Source organism: Haemaphysalis longicornis, unplaced genomic scaffold (genome assembly GCF_048455015.1).
Source record: "Haemaphysalis longicornis isolate Haplotype H1 unplaced genomic scaffold, Haemaphysalis longicornis Haplotype H1 scaffold_6, whole genome shotgun sequence".
Lineage (NCBI taxonomy): Eukaryota > Metazoa > Arthropoda > Arachnida > Ixodida > Ixodidae > Haemaphysalis > Haemaphysalis longicornis.
The window spans coordinates 41,130,716-41,153,279 of record NW_027526407.1 but is presented as its reverse complement, the minus strand read 5'-3'; the positions used below and the strand labels follow the sequence as shown (position 1 = coordinate 41,153,279).

Sequence of the window (22,564 nt, the reverse complement as noted above, 5' to 3'; positions counted from 1 at the left end):
AAATACAAGGAAGAAGAGGACGAGGCATATTGTCTCTTGAACGTTACTGCTGGTGCAGCATTCGTTTGCCTCAGGGCCTGTTTGATTAATGCCAAAAATAAGTTCAGATGTACATGTGGAGAGTACCTCTGCCCTATGATCTTTATTTTATTGTACATTGTGTCTAAGTCTTAGTGAATTGTCTGCTGCTGTTCACCCAGAGAAATTTAAGAATTGCGCACTGGTTGACGGCCGCGCATTCATTTCCCACGTTTCCTCTCCCGGCAGCACTATGGGCTGGACGACGGAACCGGACGAATGGCAGTAGTGTCTTCTCACATTGTGCATATTTGTACACGTGTGACTGGTAATGGAGCAGTACTTAGATGTACGTCTCGCCGATCGTGTGAAGTGGGAAGCAATTTTCTGTTTTCGAGTTCTCAGTTATTCTGTCCATTTTAGTGAGGTGGCTTTATTCTACGCCCCACACACCAGCTGCCAGTGACACTTTAGAACGATTGCCCAGCACTGAATGCCCATTTCCAGGAAAAGCAAACTACGTTTCGCGAAAACCTCACATATTTCTTTTCAAAGCCTGAGCAGAGTGTAAGCTGCAGTGAAAATTGGGTAAGAGAAATCCTAAACGCTCTTGCCTCAGGAAGAGCACATAGCTTCCACTCGTCGGCCCATGAAATAAGAGACAGATTGATATCTTCGCGACGATGACACAGCCTTGGCTAAGCAATCTAGGCTCGGGCCAGACGTCTTCGTAGCTGACAGATGGCCTGATATAAAGCTGGTTCAGGACGAGCCACGACGGACTCTACTGATATGTTGTTTCATGCTGCCAGAGACGAGGGAAAAGGCGGAATGCATTCAGTGAGACTGATACCACTACTCTTTGTCAGCTTCGGAGTCTGCGCAGCCCATTTGGTAAGCGTTTTATTTTGTGAACAATAATATATACGTTCAATCCCTTGGTTAAATCCCAGAATAAAAAAACTTGACAGCTGCTTTATCCCTTAATGTTCGTTTAAGTCGCTAGCACATCTTTCTTCCTTTAAGGTCTGCACTTAAGAGGGGCGGGTCCCCCAAGTTAGGCAAGCTGCAAAAAACATCAGAGTAAAAACTTAAATGAAATGCTCTGGGTTATTTATTTTAATTTTGAAGAAAAAAATCGAAGCCTACAGTACGGTGGGATGAAAAGGACTCGATGTACTATTGATGAAAGAATGGAGACATGCTAGGCTACTCATTCAAAATTACATTCTGTTGAAAACAACGTCACGTCTGTGTCTGCCACAATACTCAGACATAAAATTATTTTCAGTGGCCTTGCTCGAATTGGTGTCTCTAAATTATCTCCTGAATAGAAAACCTCGATGAACGAGTATATGTATTATGCATTACTTTCAAGCATGCTAAATATAAAAATAGGGCCCTTCATTGAATTGTCTAACTTAAGGGACAGTCTAACTAATGGAATTTTTAACTTATATTCCAGCTTACGGCACCGAAGCTGGTTCAGACCACAAAGTATTCGAAATCTGCCGATTAGCTTAGACCACCTAAAACTCTTTACTATAGGATTTTTACCTTTGCGTAAGCAAAATTTCCACCTTAAATGGTGCAACCTGGCGCATTGACTAAGCAGTGCAGCGTATTAGTTGCGCAGATCTCCAGTAAATTGGCGACATCTTATAAGACATGGCTAAGACATCTTCGATAACAAATAAATGTTACAGAGACCAACCAGTGCCTCAAGGCACCCTTTCGCAGGTATTATCCGGTACTATGCTGCCACTATGCAGTGACTCGAGCCGTAGTGGTTGGTTGCGAACTACGCTGTTTAGCGCGTGCCGAAGTGTGATTCACTAGGCTATTTTTGGTCACTGCTTCTCCAGAAAACACTTACCGCGACTTGGGGCTGAGCACGCCATCTCGCATTGAACAAAGCAATCCCTTATTTCATACGCAGCTATAGATTTCCTGCATCTAGCTTTCCTACGAGGCGTATACAATGATTCTAGCTACCTCTTCGGAGGAACAACTCCCAATTCAACTTTTGTTAGATGATATGCTAAAGTGATATCTTTAATTACCCTTAGAGCTAGCTAAACTGCGTGGTTTCTTGAGACGCTCAACGCTAAGGACTTAAACCAGCCACCGCAGAAACCCTCTCGCATCGGAACAACTTTTGCCCGAGCACTAAAGGAATGCTAGAATGCAGGGGCGTGGAAATTTCATACGACTATTTGCACTTAGCCAGGTAGTAAATTTAGTTAACAGCCGAGATTATATGGTCTTGTTCTACTTACATAGGCTTTCTATAGTCACGTCACAATAATATAGGCGCCTTGGTTTCCAAGAAAATCATTCGTAATGTGAGTGTCATCGATCACAACAAATCTTATTATGTGCCTCAGATGGAGTGCACGTTTTCCTTACCAGCGCCGTGCAATCCTGTTTTTTAGAGAAATGGTGGCACTTACATCCCTACCTTGAAGGATTCTCGTCTGATGACGTATGTTCTCTATGTAAGTCCGTGGTTCTGAGAGGAGCAATGCTCCGAGATAAATGCTTGGCGGATAACGCCACCACAGTCAATCGCCGACGTTCGCCTGTATACACGTCACCGTTGAGTGCTTCTTCGACATTTCTGCTTCTTAGTATTTTCCAGTACGAAAATGGCGAGGGCATTGTGTGCCTCTAGGTGGATTGGAGAGAGGCCTCGAAGGGAGCAGCAGACTAGATTCAAGTAATGATGCCAGTCGAATGGATTCAAGGAATTCGAGGTGGGCTTTGTTTGCCTTGGGCAGTAGTGAATTCCGGCTACCAGTGTGCCTCTGGGGTTTAGCAGTCACGTCTTTATGTATTCTTTGCGTTGTGGACCCTTGTACGTATTAACGAGACAAGGATGCCTGTATTTACTTGTTTTTTCCCGAAAGCAGGCGTCCATAGTCCGGACTAGGCTTCCTATGTGAATTTGATGGCGACAGACCGGTGGGCAGAAACCATCCATATCTCGGGGTGTCCATATTAGGACGTCGATATTAAAGGGACATTACTGTATAGCACCGATGCGTCTAATGCTTGTTTTAAAAAGCAGTATTGGCGGAGAAGTTTACAAAAGACCCCTTCCAATATTTAAGAGTAATTTTACTTTGCGGCCAACAAGCTTGGATGCATATATACTTGGCAACAAGTTAAGAACGGCAATAGCTCATATACGGTATCACTCCGCCGAAGCGACAAACCCGGATGTCAACGGGCGCGCGCGTTTTGAACGGAGATGCTATGAATGCGTGATATCGTCTGCCTTATCTCGCGTAGTTTCGCGTAGTTTGTCTGCCGTCGCTGCAGTACTTTATAAGCATATTAAGTACAGAACATTACAAAAACGGCTCGTGCCATTTCCAAAATATTCTCAGCAGTGCACTACTTCCGGCGCGCGGAGTAACATCTGGCTGCGGTGATGAGGCACAGCGGTAACTTCTGTTGCCGTTCTGAAGTTGTAACCGAGTATAGTCTGGAGAAGAGCAGGTATTCCTGGAGAAGGAAAGCGAGGCAGGGGGCGGCAGAAAGTTAGATGGGCAGATGAGATAAAGAAGTTTGCGAGGATAAATTCCTCACAGTTGGCACAGGACCGGGGCAATCGGAGATGCCTTTGCCCTGCAGTGGGCATAGATAGGCTGATGATGATGATGATGATGATTATGGTGGTGGTGGTGGTGGTGGTGGTGGTGGTGGTGGTGGTGGTGGTTTACCAGTTCCAATCTTCGGGGTTCCGCTTTTGAGTAATGTGTGCCTTATGCAATGAAAATAGCACTGAGTAAAAATAAAATAAAAACATTTCCGACCTTTGCACCGAGCACAGCTTCATGATCACAGTTGGCGTGTTTGCCGTCAAAGCGTTAAACGTGCCGCCCTAATAGTCTAACTCGACGCTTTTATTGTTTTGAAAACCCTACCCGACCGAGTCGGGCACCATGAATTCCTCGACGTAATTTTACACATTATTTCTTGGGCAACTCCAGCGTGTAAAATGACCGTCGTGGTATTTACCGAGTGCTGTATGCAGTAATAGGTTGGCGTTTCTTATCAATATTCTTTATTTCAGGAATTCCAAGTTTCTCGGGAAGATGGTAAACACTTCGGAATTGTCAAGAGAGACGTCAACGAAAGTTCTGACACCTGTAAGATATTAATAACTTGAACGCCTGTGTTATGTGAAGAGGCTTTGTTTTAGCTTCCGTGTTGGATAAAACGTCAAGGGCTTGTCTTTTGAAATATTTGCATTTATTTAATTCAATAGAGGACCTCTGTCTGCCCCCTAATGGATGAGTACAAGTGCTGGGATCATTATTCCATAGCGATATTTGAAAAAAATATCCCCTAGGTTGGCCGTCCCATGGCGGATCTGTTAAGATGAATGCTGTGGACCGTTAAATTCGGTTTCGTCTCAGCAAATATCAGCCTTTGTCGACCTCGAATTCGAAAACGTTTATGGGCGCAGTAAAGAATCTGAAAAAAAGGGCGTGTAGTAAACTGTTTTTCACGAGAGTACGACGGTTTTGCTTCAATAGATGTTATAGGATTTTTACACCCGGTGGCTGAGCACAAGCGGCACTTAATTCTTGGGTTCGGTATCCTGCGGAACGCTGCGTTTGGCATATTGTTTAGATTACCAGATGTCACATGTTTTAGTACTAGTTGAAATGTACAAAACAATGAAATCATTCCATCTGCAACAAAACACTCCCAGCAGAAAGGGTGAAGTGGTCATTAGAGGGCGGATTTTTGGCAGTAGAAAGGCGTGCTGTAGGCGCCAAACACAGTCAGGCAAAATAACGTTTTAGGCCTCCAAAGTCGTAAATGTACGAGCCATAAATATTTACGGAAATTCAAATAATTTCAAACTAAGACCTTCGCGAACTGTATCTACGATAAGAAAAGCGGAAATAGCATAGTTTATGAAGACACGAAAACACGAACAGTTGAATATCAGCGTTCAATTGTCCCATGGAACTGCTGGACTAATGGCGATTTATTGGCCCATTTGAATAAGGTCACTGCTAACATTCATGTTCAATGGCCGCTGTCACTGGCTCGAGCGTCGCTTGGAGTGAAACAGGCGCGAAAAAGAATACTTCAAAGGTGAAAATACTGATTAAATAAGCTCGACATGTCTCCAGGCGCAATTCAATTAGAACACAACAAAAGCCGACACCAATAATGAAGGCAAAACAGACGACGATTTATTAAGAAATGAACACGATCTTAATTGAGGACTTGAACAAATCTGGCAAATGGTGTTTTCAGAATTGCACAGGCGAGATTTCCCAACACTGCCAAATACACTAGCGTCCGCACATTCGATCGCCTTTTGCGAAAGGTGTTTAGCAGCCGCAATGAGCTTTAACGGAAAAGTGTGTGCATATAGTTTAGCGTATATATACATATATCCTCCCTTCGACGGTGTGAATTTCAAGGCGTAGGACATGCAGCGGTGCTGTTATGTGTTCCGTCGTTGGCTTTGTTCGATGCTCAATCGTTGCGTTGAAAATTAAGTTGTATTTCAGTATGACTCTAAAAACGAGGACGCTAATGCAGACAATTGAAGAAATCTGTTTGTAGAGCACGTAGAACGTAGTCTAATAATCACTGTGAAAATTGTGCAACCCGTACCAAACTACATCATTTCTAGTTTTTTGAATTCGAAATTGCGCCTCTCGTCACTGTAAATGAGTGTCCCATTTCTCGGCTGCGAGAAGACTCGGACGAATCCCATAGTGTATAGAACACCCAATCTTGCCCGGTAACATGAGCAACCATCTCAAACTGCATTCGAAAGCTAGACGACAGGCTCAATAGTGCTCATTCGGCGCCGAGTTTGAAAACAAGCATTTATAGGCATTTATTGAGATCTAGGTACAGTCGTCATAGTAGGCATCTATGGGCACTGTAGAATCTATCATGTAGAATCTATCTATCATCCATCGGCGTGCGCCCGATCGTGCAATGACGACAGGCGTCGATGATGGTGATGTCGTCGGTGCAACGCTGATGATGATAGATTCTACATCTTCCGCGGCCCCTACGTCTTCTTTTAGGTCGCCATTAAACCTTCCGACCGCTAGGTCGCTCTCTCACTTGTATGAAGGCCTCTCTCGTCCTCAGTGGCTAAAGATTCCCACAGGCACTATAAAAACCCCATAAAAGTCATCCTTAACCTCTAATACTCGATGATATATCAAAATGTGGCGATAGGAGCGCATTGAACGAAATAGGCATTTGCCCAAAATCCGGTCTCTACAAATCAAATATGTGCGTTACCAGCTTTCCGTTTATAGGCTATTTTGCTTCTCGCCTACAGTTAGTGAGTCGTATGCTAAAAACTGGGGCACATTTTTATTAAGGTTGTCCGCTGGACTCAAGTAGAGCAACACGTCGCACCGTGTAGCGCTTCGCCGTGGCGTACCCCACAGGCTTCGAAACCCAAGCGGTTTATATAGTCATAAACGTTCGAAACTCGTGAACCGCGGGCGCTTGTCCTACATTTCCCCGTTGTTTAGAGCAAAGAAAACGATAGGTACATTCAAGGCAAAATATACGTACATAACCGGAAGCGACCGCGTTCATTTATTTAGGAACGCTCGATTGGTTGGTTTTTACGATAGTAAGCGATAGTAAGCGGCAGCGCAAGAAGAAAATGGCGCGTTCCAAATGCCGCAGTAAGGCTCCAGCCGCGCAAGAAAAAATGACGCGTTCGAAATGACGCACAACAGCTCCAGCATACGAAATCAAAGCAAGCACAAGAAGAGCAGAACTCCGGCTGCCGCAATGTCAGGCAGGGGGGGAAGGGGCGGGGGGGGGGGGGGAGCACAGCGAAGGCGGAAAATGTGAATTGCATGGGGTGATAGCAGTGAGCGGATAACGGCGGTATAGCCCATTATGACGAATTCCTCCTCTCTACTACCGACAGCTTTCACATTAAGTGAAACGGCTTTAATTTTTTGGTAGCATTTCTGTCAGTTCAATAACAAAAAAAAACAGTGTTTATAGCACCTTACGGCGGCGCTCCAGCTTATCGCTAAAAGTACGGCTGGAGTGTCATACGCCATTTTAACGCTAGCCAAGCAGGTAGGAGAACGTCTGCCATTGAGTGGGTTTGAGGTTCCGCCTGAACTTCCTGGTGCGAAGGGTGGTGGCTCGAGTCCGGCTTTTGACAGTTTTTGAACAATAATATTTAATTAGATTTGTTTTAGCTTAGGGTGTTCGTGATGTTTCAATCGTTAGCTTTCTATTTGTTACGTTAGGCTAAGTTAGGTCACGTGCGTTACGTTAGGGAGACATAATTAAGTAATTCCAGTCGCCGAGCTTACTTGCGAAAGGCCGCTGAACGTCTCTTCAGCGCTGCGCTTATATTAACGTCGGCGGGTGATCTGGACAAGGTAAAATAAAACGTTTTGCATAACACAGTGGCGAAAAAACCGCGAATCTTTTATCTCACGATCACCTTGCAATAAGACAAAGAAAAAGGGAAGGAAAAGTTCCACCATTTGAGATAACGACGTTCAGTAGTGATTTCAGATATTTTATGCAAAGTAGCGAGAGTGCTGACAAATGATATAATAATGCAGGCGACGGGGGGCCAGAATAAGACATCGCACCACCGGTGACTCCAACTTTCTAAAAAAGTTGCTGGGCTTCGCGATTTTCTCACTTTTATGGTTACACAATCGTTAAAGTGATACAGGAATTCATACATACATGGAAACAGGTAATGGCCGGTGAGCAGAATTGGCTGGGAGAGAAGCATGGTTTTATTCAAAAAAGGCGAAGACCGGGCTCAACATCATCTGGTTTCCCACTTACATTTTACAATTACGAGTTTTACCCACTTAAGTTGTATCCCTGCTATGAGTGTGTCATTATTGAAGAACACAGAGTAATTTATGCATTCGTAAGTTTAAAATGCCACAAAAACCTACGCACAGGCGATTTAAATTTCCCACTCAATTTCAAAAAATGGTGGCAAGATCTATAATCAAACAGCTGAACACAATGTACACATCACAGCGCCCTATAACCACTTAGGGACGCAGGCGGCTCATCGTTTCTAACCCTACAACAGCCCCCTTATGCGACAATACCCGACTGCCGTTGAGATACTCCTCATATTGTTCTCAACTCACATAAACATCAAAAAGGCGTCGAACCAGACGTTGTAAAGACGCAGGTGCGCAGTCACAGGTGTAATCCTAGATAAGCGTTTCAACCGGTCGCCCACCCTTAAAACGTTTCCTAGAAGCTGCCCTATTTTTCTCGTAAGTGCTTCGCACCAGTTCTTTATCGTGAAGGTCCATGAACTTTGCTTTTTTCACCGCAGCGTTACAGATTTCCGGACTCACGGCAACAGCTCTCGGTGCCAACAGGGCTAACGTAAAATGGGAAAATGCCACGGGTCCTGTCACGGGACACGAGATCACGTTGTGCACAAGTGAGCAGCCGGATTGTCGCATTGAGAGCGGGCAGAAGACAAGCTACGACTTCAAGTATCTTGACTCTGGCACAACGTACGAAGTGGAAGTGCGAGCTTTTTTGCAAGAAGACACCAACAGGACCTACGGGAGGAGCGAACGAACGTCATTCACAACCACATATAGTAAGCAGCACAATGTGCGCTTCGTTACAACTCATACCTATGCTATACGGTAATTTGGGGGCACGCTGCAAGGTAGCAGCCGGGCTTGTAAGTAAGCGTTCAACTGTTCATCGGGACTTGCCACGTCGCACGTAGAAGAAAATATGCCAAGAAGCCTGGACTTGAGAGCTCGCACAAAACGCCTGCATCTTTTTTTGGTGGGGGCTGTACTATTTTTTTAACAGCCAGGAAAAACGTTTGTTCGTAGTTCTGAAACATTGGGACCTCCTTCTATATTAGGTAGTAATTACAACGAAATTCAAAATTAGTAACATTAGAATTAGTAGAAGCCGGGCCTAAAGTGATCAAAGTAGCATGCAGATTTAGGTGTAACGAAAATTTCTTGTGCTAAAATGTTTGCCGTAAAGTTGTTAATATCTGGCCAGATCCTGCGTACTTCTTTCGAGATAGCAGAACGGCTAATTCTATGTTCCTAAGAAATCATTACCCCACTCTCTAGTTTTGTCTGTGGTTAAAAATTGTAACTTGAGAGCTGTTTACGTCTACACAAATCCGTCCAGCGCACCAAAACACCTCGAAGCCCCAAGAACAGATAGTAGTTACGAAGTTCCCGGGAATCGAACCGGGGACTTCCACGCCGTAAAACCGGAAACCTGACCACTGAGCCACCCGAAAGGCCCGTGGCGTACGGCGTTAGCAGTGGCAGGGAGCAATAGCATGTACAGTCGCCAAAAGTGTTAACAACAACAAAGAACGAGGTGCCAGCGTATGCACATAGCAGCAGCTTACGATAGCGCTCGGGCTGCTCAGCCAGGCTGTGCGCATGCGCTGAAGCACCCCAGTGCAGTAGGGCAGCATCGTGAGTGCCGATAACCAGGCGCCAAAGATGCGGCTGTAGCTATCGGGAGCTGCCACTTTGTGCGTAAGCAGGCACCTCGTGTTTTGTTGTTGTTAACACTGTTGATGACTGTACAGAAAAAAAAAAAAACGTTTTCGTGGTTGGAATCGAACCTGGGTCCCTCTCGTTAGGAAACCGGCGTCTATGTGATTGAGCTATTTTTTTCTTTAATGCTTGAAAATTTTATAAAACCACCAAAAAACTCACACAAGTCACTTAACACACAATATAAACCCTAACAGATAGCAAAGGGCAAGGACTTCAGTCGAACAAAGATAGGCACCATTTCAAAACTCGGGCAAGCAAACACACGCATCCAAAAGAGGCAGACATTCCGGTGCATCACTCTGGGCAGCATAAACGCTCCGCACCAACGCCGCATGTTTCTGAAAAATGTCTTGGTCGACCTAGGGGGTTCCGCATGCCGATCAGTCATGCGGCACTTCCACAAGCTAAACAATCCTAGGAGAACGAAAACGTCATATGGCACCCGATTAACATCTTCAAATGGCAGGAAGCGAATGGGGTAGGAAATGGTGTCAATGTCCTTTTTTAGTATCGACTGCAAAACGTCCCAGAAGAACACAGCGTCCCGGTACAACAAAAAACAATGATCAGTTGTCTCTGGTTGATTACATAGGCGATAATTGTCCCACCAAGGAATAGACATTCCCTTTTCGCGCAGCCATGTGTTAACTGGGAGTGTGGAAGAATGAAGCTTGAAGAAAAACGTTTTTGCATTTGGCGGAATACAAGTACTCATGACGCGTTTTAAAACATTGCTTTTCTGGTGGCCTAAGTAAGGCTGGCGATAAATAGGCACCGGGAATATACTTTCAATAAGAGTGCTCATCATAGTTTTCCTTGACATGCTGAGCAGTTATTCCAAGAAAAACCGCGCGGTAAGAAAGTTAAAAGACTCCAAGACCTCCTTGAGGAATCCCCATGGAGGAGCGAACATCGCGTCCCAAGCGTGCATCATTTTCCTTTGGTTCGTAGCGCGGGAGTTGGCGTTGACCTTCGCCGCGAGGGCATGCTAAAGCGGTCCAGTTTGGAAGATATTTGAAAGCCTGTGGACGAAACGATCCGGGCCTTCCAGTCATGGAGAACTTTCAGCGGCAAGTTCGGCAAGCGGCAAGGAGCCTTACTTAACAACTAGAAAGCAAACTTATGTCGGCTCAACAAGCCAAAGAACGAACTATGACCAGAGTAACAATTAGAGGCAGGAAACCAGCTTCCTGGATCGGAGAAGGAACTAGAGTGGAAGATATAACAGAATAAAAAAGAAACAGAAACAGACTTTGGTGGCCACGTAATTAGGGAAATTGACGATCAGAGGACTACCAGGATGCCAGAGTGGACACACAGGGACGGGCCTAGAAAAAGAGGAAGGCCACTTACTCTATGGAGGGACGAAACCCTATTTTCCCTTCGTTTGAAACTAATTACTAAGCTTCTTCAACAGTGAAATCACAATAAGACTTGTCCAATCCCCTAGAGTGGGTACGCGTCTTTCTTGTTCCGGATCCAACCAACCAACCAACATTCAGAGGGAAAGAAGGGATTCGAGCGGCGCGGGACAGGGTCGGTTGGAGGCTGATGCGAAAGGCCTTCCTCCTGAAGATAACCTAGTGGCCTGTTGGTGATGATCATAATGTAACATCCGGGTCTCCAACGAAGAAAGAAGGGCCGCCAGCTCTGCTGTTTCTCCGGCCTTCAATCAATCAATCAATCAATCAATCAATCAATCAATCAATCAATCAATCAATCAATCAATCAATCAATCAATCAATCAACCAGTTTATTATAAATGAAAACTGTACACGGGGATTATATATAGAAGGAGGTCCCAAGGTTGAAGACTGTACCTCCTCTAGCAATAGCGCAACTCCAATACCGATAGCCTTGCACCGATATTGCGAGCGGAGTCATCTTTTTTAGAGATTGTTCTATTACCGCCTAGTTAACCGCGCATTAAAGTGCGTTAATAAATTGTAATTCAGTTTAGAATACAATAGATACCATTGAATATAAATGCCCATCAAAAGGGCATTGAACAATATTTAGCAGTTTTCACATCAGACTACGAAAAATTCCACGAGATAAAAAAATACCTTAAACTTATAATTTATGAGAAGAGGTACATGAAAATTTCGTCATGCGTCAACGTCTGAATCACTCCGGAGCGGAAGTAGTGTTTATCGAAGGCTAAATTTTACCCACTCTTTCATTCCACCGATTTCATGCATTTCGGGCAGCTCAACCGAAGTTCAATGCTTCAGAGTACCTTCTTGTGATGACCAGTTTCAGGGCAAATACATTTAAGCTGACTTTTATTTTTCCTGCCTAGAATAACATGTCTGCTCCTTTTCATTCCAGTACCAGCCGTTGACCAGCTTCAGGCCATACCGACCTGGCCTACCTGGTTGGAGGTGAGATGGAATACTTCTCGAGACGGTCCATCCCACGTGGAAATTGATGTATGCCCTGCGGATGGCGGCGTCTGCGTTCATGCCGGCGTGCAGAACAACACACACGTCCTTAAGGGGTTGGCACCCGATACGGAGTATAACGTCATCGTGAGAAGCGTGGCCAAGGAAGGCAACGAGCTGGCTTTTGGGCCCCGCTCTAACGTAACCGCGAGAACCACAGCACTTCGTAAGTTGGAAATACCCAGGAAAGTCGACATCCCTTCAAGTGTTCCTATTCTTAGCTAGCGAAATTATATTAAGACATATGGCATACATCCTCAAAGGGCAACAACTAAATCTGCCATAGAGTTGGTTTCAGCGTCAGCTTCACGTGAGACAGACAAAAAGGAGGGGTACAAACAGAACTAGTGCAACCTTTGGGAATTCCACATTTAGAGGTCTAGCTGAGATATTGGTAATAATAGTGGCTGAATTATCTGGTGTCGAAGGAAGTCCCCAATTGAATTTTAACGCTAATGACTCAACAAACCCAGATCTATGCAATTGCTGTGCCGAGGCGATATTCTTTTCCGAGATCCGAGATAGGTACAAACTAGGTACTTCTGGCACGACGCAAAAAGTAAATAACCGTGGTCATGTGCTGCGCCCACCCATAAACCAGCCTAGAAGATAAGAAACCACTCTTATGTACGATAAAAATGATTAGAACTGAGCCACGCAATGTTTTACGATAAAATAAAGATACGGTTCTTGAAAATGCTTCTGCACTGCCAGGTCATGCGTAATACCGGTGGTTCAATCTCGAAGCTACCGACGCCGAACGGCAGGGCTGTTTTATCAATTGGTCAAGAAATGTAGACGGAGTGCTTCAAGTGAGCCAGTAGGTGGCAGTCAGTGCGCACAGTGGTGTCGGGCTTGTACTCACCGTGGAACCTAATCTCGCTGCGCCGAGTTTGTTAATGCACAACGGCTCACTTAATCATCATCGCTGTCTCGAGCAGAACACTGGATGCCGATAGTTTTGCGATGCCAAACACTTTGTTGAAACAACGTATAATTCGAGTCCGCGTAAACATTTTAAAGCTACAAAAAACTGGCCGCGTATCAGCTCCTTTAGTTGCAAATGTCTAGCAAAGACGATAGTCTTTGTCGACATTTTCCAAGTAAATGCCTCCCGTTACTTTCCCGCTCAGAACTCATGCCATTCCTCTTCCGTGGCGCTCCTCCCAAGGTAAAGACACTAAAGGTTTGCTCCTGTCAATTTATATTTACCGCATTTCACTGCTCCAGGCCGGGTTCCTCAGTGCCAGCGCTGCCGTACGGCGGAGACGCGCGTGAATTGAGTCGCCTTACTACAACGTTTATAGAACCACGTTGCGCTTCTTCACGTGGGTTCCAAGCCGAACGTGGAACATATTTAGTGGAACGTTTCGTTGCCGTTGCCGTTTGATTTCTTAAATACCGCAATGACCTATAGGAGCGCTGGCAACAGCAGGCGACGATTTTCTATAATTGATGCAGTGTTTCATTTGACACCGCAAAACAAACAACCATTCATAGAGTTTTTAATAAAGGGACACTGCAGATATCCTTTATGAATTAATTTTCCGCCACATATTTGCGTAATGTCGTCTTCTTGTTCAACAATGTTGACAAGTATGAGCGTTAACACCGGACTTACACGTTTAGATTTGGCTGTAAGTATATAAGGCTATTGCGCAGATTAAGTTCCCTTTGGCCGGGTGGCTGAATCGAATCGCAGACAGACAAACAGACAAACAGACATACAGACAGACCAACATTTCTGGGTTTGAGTAGCTAATGAAGCATTTAGTCTTGAAAACTGGTACGATCATACGGCTCTTTCACGGCATATGCGACGAGATAACGTTTTTCGTTCTCTGAAAGCGGCAGGTGTTGCTTTTCTCCTCTATTTCTACATCACTTAGTATCCCAATTTTTCTTGCTACGAGATGACAAAATGGTTTCCTCTAAATTGATATGAACACTTCCCTCATACACAATAAGCTTGAGGTAACCGTGGCCAAAGGCCTCACGACTTCACATGACTCCTTACGTTTCTTAAGTGTAGTAGCGCACTGCATAAAGTTTCTAATCTCATGTTTCCTCGCCAGCTGTGGGTACAAGAAAGTTGTAAAACAACGTCCTTAGTAGTCTCACTGTTCCCGCGGTGCCCTACGTGATTAAACTTTTGACCTTTCCGGTATGACGTGCGCAGGCGTTGGAAGCTGTTGGTGAATTGTGGTGCCAAATTCTGGTTTCCAACTACTCCCCGATAGTTACCTATCCATGTGAAACTTCAGGAGCAAGGAATAGCTGTGCCGTAAGATCCTTGCTGTGTTTGTAATTCCCCGGAATAAAAAGATAACACACTGTCAGTGACTGCCAGAGTGCTTCCGCTTTCTGGGAAATTTACGAACGTACTTCAAAACGAAGTGTTGCCTCCCACACCACTGAATTTGGGTTTTCACATTGATTAGAAGTGCATCTGAACCGTGTGAACATGTTTTACTTGTTAAAATGAATAGTTAATGAAAGCGCCAAATCGCTGATGAAAAAGTGTTCTGTGAGCGGGACATGAAGTACATTCCTTCCTGGAGGCAATTGTCGCAGCTGAAAACACCCATGACTCACTAGGCGATAAGCGTAGCCGACTTGCCTCTCCTAGTACTGATGAACGCAAAGGACTTGTTACTTGAACGCATATTATTGCCGAGCAATGCAAAAAAAACACCGTGAGCTTGTGATCGGGTGGGCATGTATTTATTTAACAAGAAATTTGTCAGAGAATACTCTGCGTGTATGAATTGTTTTCTTCATCTTATTCCAGCTCCCTTCCCTGACGTGGAACTAAAGGCTACCTGTGACGGCTTCATGGTCGCATCGTGGATATATCTATTTCCCGAAATAACGGGCTTCGAACTCGCTTTCTGCGCTGAAGGCCGGAGATGCATTACGACAGTAATCGACAAGGACAGTAGCTCTCACACCTTCCGCGTCGAACCGGAGCCTGGTGTGTACGAACTTTCCATGACGGCGTACCTGTGGAGAGCTGGAGCCAAACACACGACCCCTGTGGCCAACGCAACTGCCACTTCGCTTCCCACAGGCAAGTAGCCGCTTCTAGAATTCATATCTAGTTTTAGGGGCAAAGCACCTTAAGGCCGAGGCTTTTCCGGCGTCCGGCGTCCGTGCTCACGGCACAGCACCGTATAAATCGAAACATCTGTGAACAAAAGGTTCACAAAAGGTTAACAAGAACAAAATAAAAAGTTCCCAGAAGGTTAGAGAGAGAAAGAGAGAGAGAGAGAGAGACGCACAGCACCGTGTAATCCGCAACATCTGTGAGCAAAGGTTCCCAAATGTGAACAAGAACAAAATGAATGGTTCACAAAAGGTTAGAGAGAGACAAGAAGAGAGATAGGAAGAGAGGTAGAGAGCGAGTGCTCCCGGAGAGCCATGCTGCGCATGCACGAGGAGCATTGGATTGGATTGGACTTGATAAAATTCAATTGTATTGGCTGGATTGGATTCGAAATCGTTTTAGCAGCGCTAAGCACTCTCCCGGGTGATTTACGGTAAGTGCGATCCCCCCTGCTTCGCCCCCTCGTCACGATTCACTTCGAGGAGATACGTGAATTTTTTTCTTTACGTAAGTTTTACACGTCCATATCGGCATTGCAGTGAACATGTAGGGTCCTTTCAGGTAGTATGTCTACTATGAGTGGTGTGAGTGTAAGTAGTGCGTGGCGTCAGCCCTGAAATGCACCAGCGGTGGAATTGTTTTTCTTTCATCGAGGTGCTCTAACGGCAGAAGAAGGCCGTTAAGAAGAAATACCACAGAAACGTAAAGTTTTAGGCAACGAAAAAACATAAGAACCCAAGAAAACACAACCAAACGCAGTATCCCTATACCTATCCATACCTATGCAGTGCGCTATCTATTCGTCCTCCCACGTCTCTTATAGATGCTGGAGAGCTAACACATGGCGGTAAATGGTGCTGTAAAGAATACAACCGCTGGCACTTACTTCTAATAATATTAATATTAATGCTACTCGTGTTAAGGACACGAACGTGACAAAATAAATATACACAAAAAATCAACTGAAAGGCCGTACACTTCATGCCACAGATGACGTTTTCTGTAGTCATAAGAAACAGTAGAAACATGATTTGAAATTCAGTTAGTGCTGTTTCAAAAAACACATTTTTTTGTGCCCAAGGCAAGAGATTAGTTTGTATTTTTATAATTGGGGCAAAGGTTTTAATAGTAATGCAAGTATGAATGGAACGAATGGACGCATATCAGGCCGTGTAAAGGGGATGGATTGTTGCAGCGAACTCCACATAGTGGTGCTTATAAGAGAGAGCGTGGGAGGACATACTAAATTGCACAGTTCTCCGGGCGTGGTAAGGGGCGCGAGAATTAAAATGTCTTTAGCGTTTGTGAAATGGCGAGCAAGAAAATGATATCACAATTGCAAAGCTCCCTTAAAAAGAATCGTGTAGCAATAACTGGATAGTAGCAAGACAATATTATATACAACAATTTTTAAGCAATGCATCCCAGTGCTTATGATATATGTACAAGAAACCCGGGATAAAATAAGTGTTCGCGCTGTTTTTGTAACGGGAAGACTGGCGCGCGCACACAAGAAACCCAAGCGGACAAGGATTCCAGAGCTTTCCAGGGGATAGTACATAAGAAAAAAAATGATAAAGATGGCTGAAAAAACTTTATTCCTTAAGGATAATCACGTCTTAAGAGTTTCTAGAAAGGCGAGGCCTTGTTTTCACGTCGTTAAAATTTACGAAAAATTTCATTTTATTCTACCAAAAATCTTTGTAGACACTATTCTTTGTCTAGAAAGAATTTACTCCTTGAATTTACTTCTATAATTCTAGACTTTACTTCTAACCTCGTGCACTGCGTGTACTGCGAAAGGGAGCGCGCGTACTACGAAAAGGACATCGCGGAACCTCACTTACTCCGAAAAGGAGCAAAAAAAGTGTGCGAATTTTAGACCAGGTTTTCTTGCACATGCTTTCATTCAATAGTGTTCAAACTTACGACTAGGCTTTAAAATTAGGCTCTCTCATTATCGGAGGATAACGCAACAGATTATGGAAACACGTGTCTGCTTATATACATTTCAGTACCAAGCCTGGATGACCTCGAAGTAAGGGCTGTCTCTCTGACCGACGTGAAGGTAACCTGGAAGACCACTGGTGATTTCGACATCCGCTTGCGAGTCTGCAGACAAGAAACTCCAAATATAACCTGCGCAAGTTATGTGGCACACGGCTCACAGCTGTCATACACCATCAGCGGTCTTACGCCCAACTCGAAGTATCGTATAGAAGCTACTGCCGTGGTTCCCGCCGGAACTGACCGCTGCCACGGCGTGGAGATCGTCCGGGAACTTGTCACGCCCGCGGAAGGTGAGGAAGTTTCTCTAGAACATACCAAAGCTTACTAGAGAAATCTCTAGCCCACAGAGTTCAAACTTTTTTCACCGATGACCCAATCAACGGTTTTCATCGGATGCATACATTGATGTTCGTATCGAGAAATTCTTTCACGACAAGTACCAGTGAATCTTTGGTCCCGAAAGTGCAGCTTGGGAAGCACAAAAACTCGTAAAAACCAGGCCAAGCGATTTGTTAAAACTTGTTTTGGCTCCAGTGGGAGCGGCCTTCATGTAATCTGAAACACCTTTTCGATAGAAACAATTTTCGTAGGTGCTTTGGTATTGTGCCACGATCGTTTCCTGCTCAACACGATTCCTTTGAACTCGGTACTCTATTGAACAAGCTGTTTTTTTCTAGCGTCACCATTCTCGACTGCTCCTCCCAGAAATCTGTCCTCCCTTAACACGTGGAATGGTGCGTTGTAATGGTTTAGTAAAAGGTCCTGGGGTCTTTCCATAATCAGGCGTCCTTTATGAAATAAGATGTCCTAGATTAAAATGCCCCCGTCCCTAGTGCCTGGGGTCCTCCGGATAAGCACACTTAGATGCACAAAGATATGTACGGAGATGAGCCCTTCGAAAAAAGCTAGTGCCCTATCTGACAACTTCCGCTCGGTATCTCCTGCAATTTTGTTTCCTTTAGTTTGAAGCTGTACATCGTCCCACACGTTATTTGGCTCCAAAATGTTTTTGGATATCTTTATGTAACACAGCTAGATGTAACTGGGTTTCCGTATAGTGGCCACAGTATAATAGAGTTTCGTGGGAGAAGGACGTAGTTAACAGGTTCTCTAAAAGGGTACGAGAACGCATAATACATGAAGCCAGATATTTGTTTTTACTACCATTGCTATTTGCGTTTTAGGTGCAGATATATAGATATTTTTTTATAACTTTGAGGTGCAGGTCATAAAAGAAAATCACGTTTAAATTTAAATTGAAGGACGAGATCAAGATTACTTACGGCGAGAGATTAACCTGCCTAGCAAACACACATGCCTCGGTCGAGGCCGAAAGCATTAACTGGTAGAAAGGGCCCAAGACTAAATGCAAACGGTTCTTCAATACATGCAATAAACTAATTTTACAAACAGTAGAACACAGATTTTACGATTTTCTCTGGACCGTGAGAAAGCGTCCGGAAATGCGGCCGTCGTAAAATCTGAGCACACGCGTATGCATAGAGTCTCACGTGAAGAATTTGCAAGGAACTTCAATGTAAACTAAAAACTACTGCTTTGTAGGGCTCAGAATCCAAATCACAAAAAAAGTAAATGCGAAAAGATTAATACACTGCAGGTGCCAATCACGCGGTAAAAATCAAACCTTGTACCATACACACTTCCGCGATTCCCGCCAACCAGCTAGAATCATGGCGCACACGATCGCGACAAAAAGATGGGGGAGCCCAAGCCTGCCAGCGTGCACTCGTTGAAGATTCAATGCTGGGGGGGGGGATGAACACCTGCACACTGCCTTGGCTACCGCTGCAGAACAAGGGAAGAGTGCATTGCAGTGAGGAGAGGGAAAAATGGATTGGACAAAGGAGCAGGTGGATGCTGAGGGGGAGAGAAGTTAAAGGTGAGACGCAGAACAGAGCTATGCCGGAGATAACCGATTAAGTGGGCGCAAGGTTCGTGGTAGAGGTCCGCGGTGCTTTCATTTTATCCACTTGAATGTCGCGAGCTTGGCGTGGATCATGGGATAAAGTGGGGGAGGCAGAAAATCGTGCCCAATAACCAAGGTTTTAGACCCAATGCTTAAACGGTAACTTCCCCGGAACTTGGATGGTCCGTCGTAAAACCTGGGGAAATATAACCGGGGTTTCATACCTCATGCCGTAAGTCGTGGCGGCGCTAAATTACGGAGCTTTTCAAGGAGGCGTACACCTAGCATTTATTAGAACACTTCTTAGCAACTCCACAACAGCAGCGCTGCACTCGGGTGCATATCTCAGCGAGCTATAATAGTATGAAATTAGTGAGCCGCGCTGCGTTGATCACAATGTTTGACGTTCAACCATACACACCAAAATAAGGTAATAAGTAGAAATTACTGGTTTTAAGCAGCAGGAGTAGCAGCAGCAGCAGCAGCAGTATTACGAGCAGTGTAAACTTATCTATCTGAAATCCCGAGGAAGGTCTATCCGACGGAACCTCAACCACAGCTCTCCTGGAGTGCACGAGGCCAATATTTGCCTCGTAAATTTTTATTTAATTACTCAGACAAGCTTATATGTCTCCCTGTTTCTCGCTCTATGTCTTGGAGGCTTCTCGGCCACCTTGTTGAGGTACCCGTTACGTCTTGCTTTCCATAAACAGAAGCAGCAGAATGGAAACCTATTGTGAAAAAAATCTAGGTGTTTAAACTATCTCTCAATGGACATTCAAGTACAGCTGAAGGTCCTCTTTATTGAAGGATGCAGACAATCTGCCTGAGTTACTCTCGTGGCCCGGTCTTCGCACTCTGGGCAGCAAAGAGAAAAAAAGAAAAAGTATAAAATCGACAGCATGACATCTTTTTATATCATGGAGCAATGAATTTGATTCTTGTGTGTCCTGAACTGAAAGAATAAACTACCAGCTAATTTATTCTTAACCGAGCTTTGCGACACAGCAATCGATTAGGCGTTATTTTGAGAGAAAGCTCTTTGGTGACGTAAAGAAAAGACTTGACATTAATTTCAGTTAGCTTCAAAATAAGTTTCTCTGCTACCAATTGAAAGTGACCTTAGCTCACGAAAAAATGTGGAGCCTCCATTTACAGTTCAACACGCCGATGAGGAATGACATGATTTAGGACATTCGCATCTGTAATGTCGATAGCCTGCTCTTCACACAGCTCCAAAATATCGTCTGCTGAAGCCAGTGGAACTAACTATTGTAACGGCGTAATTTGTTCCAGCACCGCTACTGTTGAAGGATGAGTCCGGCGATGAAGCAATCGAAGATTTCAGAGGTTCAAAGGTCAACTGATTTAATTACTGATACTTAGATTTAAAACATAGAGGCAAAACGTTACAACTGATACATAAAAATAGGAGAAAACAGGCAATCAAGAGTACTTAACGAAACATAGTTGGCCGGCGAAGGGCTCCCGTCGTCTGGCTCCGACTACCGGCAGCAAGTGGCTCCCCTGGTGCAGCTGCCGCCCCGGCACCCCCAATAGCCAGCGGAGCCGCGTTATATTCACTTCAAGCGGTCCGGTGAGAGACTTATTGGGGGAAAAAGTGCATCCTGGAGCGTGCGGACCTAATGGAATAAGGCTTTCTGCAGCCAATCGGCGAGACACTCCTTAGCTCCAATCAGCCACATTTTTGAAAGGAAAAAGGAACCAATCACGTAAGACACAAAGTTCAAACTCGAAGACGCCCGTTTCTGGCAAAACAATTACGTTGAGAATAAAGTAAAGGTATACAAACTCGAAAGAGAAAAAGACAGGTGGTCGTTTGAACGAGACCGGGGGTTCGGAGAACAGAGCGGCCCGCGTAGACGCAACGGGGGGTCGGAGACGCCACTGCGGTGCGGTAACCTAACCCTCCCAACAGCCGTGTCTCTGGTCGGCCGACGGGTAAACACGCCGGAGCCGTTTCTCAGAAAAAGAAGTGGTCCGAACCGCTTTCACACACAACACTTGGAAGCAAGAGCCCTGGCGGTGGGCACAGAACGCAAAAGCGAACAAACAACATCAAGAGGCCTCGGCTTCGCGACAGTAGCACCGAAGCAGTTGTACTGCAAAATATGGCAATGGCGAATCGGGACATTTTTGTGTAGTCATTATTGTAAAATCCTGAATGCAGCCACTTGGCAGGTTGCGACAAAAATAAACTAAAATATTTGTATCGTAAAAAGTGATGAATACCTGCACGTCTCATCCTCTTCTTCAACGGTGTGAAATTCCTCGTAATGATGTTTCAGCGATTTGCAGGTACGGGGAGCAAATGAGACAGACCTTGAAAGAAGTGTCCGATAACGTAAAAGCTCTGCTCAGGAGACAAAACCGCATGGACGACCTGAGTGCCCAAAGTGACAGAACCTACGCCCAGTGCAAGGTCATGGAGGCGAGGCTGAGGAACCTTCCTGAGAAGTATCTGGCCGACTGCTTGCGTGATATCAATAATATCATCACTACGTATCAACTCAAGAGAGTCCCACCAACGGGCAGGCCCGCCTGACGTTGTGAACAAATATGGTGTACTTCACAACTGTAATATCGTTTTCTATCAGAGACATTTCTAAAATATAATGATGTCTGATCTTATTGTAATTTAGTTGTGAAGAAATGAAATAAAAATCGTACCCAGTAGCTGTGCTTTCATGCGTTCATTATGTGCAATATGAACCTTTGCTATATGTGTACGCCGCAGGCGTTGCTCATTTAAAGAATGTTCTTATCAAATTACAAATATCATGGACTCCTAGTTTGTGATGCGGACTGGTTTTATTGCATGGTTTCTGTTGTGAGGAAAGCCTGAAAATCGGTTTGTTCGTGCTGTGCAACATGCTGCGAAAATGTGTCACACTAACGCCAGGATTCTGCAGTGAATAACAACAGGTCGCCTCCTTTCAGCTGCAGAAATCTCGGTGACCGCTCCCTGCACAGATTGCTTATCACAACAGCCAGCTTGTGATAGCTGTCCAACACAAAGCAGACGTGCGAATGCAATGAACTCTCGATGGCAGGGAACGTCATTGAGCTTTTGGCGAATTGGCCTACGTGACGAGGCAAAAACGAACTTCATTCTATCACGCCTTGTATATCACGCCTATCACGCCTTATAACCAGAAAATAAAACATATCATGCGAAAATCGTGTTTTCCAAAGAGGTTAAAAAAGGAGGAAAATATGAATACTCCATCAGCAACTGACTTCTATTGAGCAACATTAGAAGAGCTGATGAATTTGTGCGTGCTGCACTTTTGTCTTTTCAACGTCCACGAGCAAATTCTCCTGAAACGCAAACAATAAATCGCTGCATGTATTCTTCGCTTTGACGAAGGCTGTTTTGCGCGTTATTCCGTGTCATGCCTTAAATCGGTGGAGCCAGCCGCTGGATTCTTGGATGTCTTCAATGTCCAAGAAGAGAGCGATG

General features: G+C 44.8%; 1 protein-coding gene across 2 annotated transcripts; it reads left to right on the top strand.

Moving 5' to 3' along the window:
* Positions 1-751: 751 nt before the first annotated feature.
* On the top strand, positions 752-21,777 carry LOC144142506 (collagen alpha-1(XIV) chain-like). 2 transcript variants are annotated; one of them, XM_077674063.1, is made up of 7 exons: positions 752-912; positions 4,100-4,175; positions 8,372-8,647; positions 11,925-12,203; positions 14,829-15,107; positions 17,159-17,443; positions 21,390-21,777. In XM_077674063.1, exons 1-7 carry the CDS (start codon positions 811-813, stop codon positions 21,644-21,646), a joined length of 1,554 nt encoding a protein of 517 aa, XP_077530189.1. In that variant the 5' UTR covers positions 752-810; the 3' UTR covers positions 21,647-21,777. The 2 variants fall into 2 exon arrangements, with proteins under 2 accessions (XP_077530189.1, XP_077530190.1); XM_077674064.1 differs by lacking the exon at positions 8,372-8,647.
* Positions 21,778-22,564: the final 787 nt, after the last annotated feature.

Coding starts and splice junctions, on each gene's coding strand:
- LOC144142506 (XM_077674063.1), top strand. CDS start 811: ATGTTGTTTCATGCTGCCAGAGACGAGGGAAAAGGCGGAATGCATTCA. Junction 913..4,099: donor GAGTCTGCGCAGCCCATTTG/GTAAGCGTTTTA, acceptor TCTTTATTTCAG/GAATTCCAAGTTTCTCGGGA. Junction 4,176..8,371: donor CAACGAAAGTTCTGACACCT/GTAAGATATTAA, acceptor TTTTCACCGCAG/CGTTACAGATTTCCGGACTC.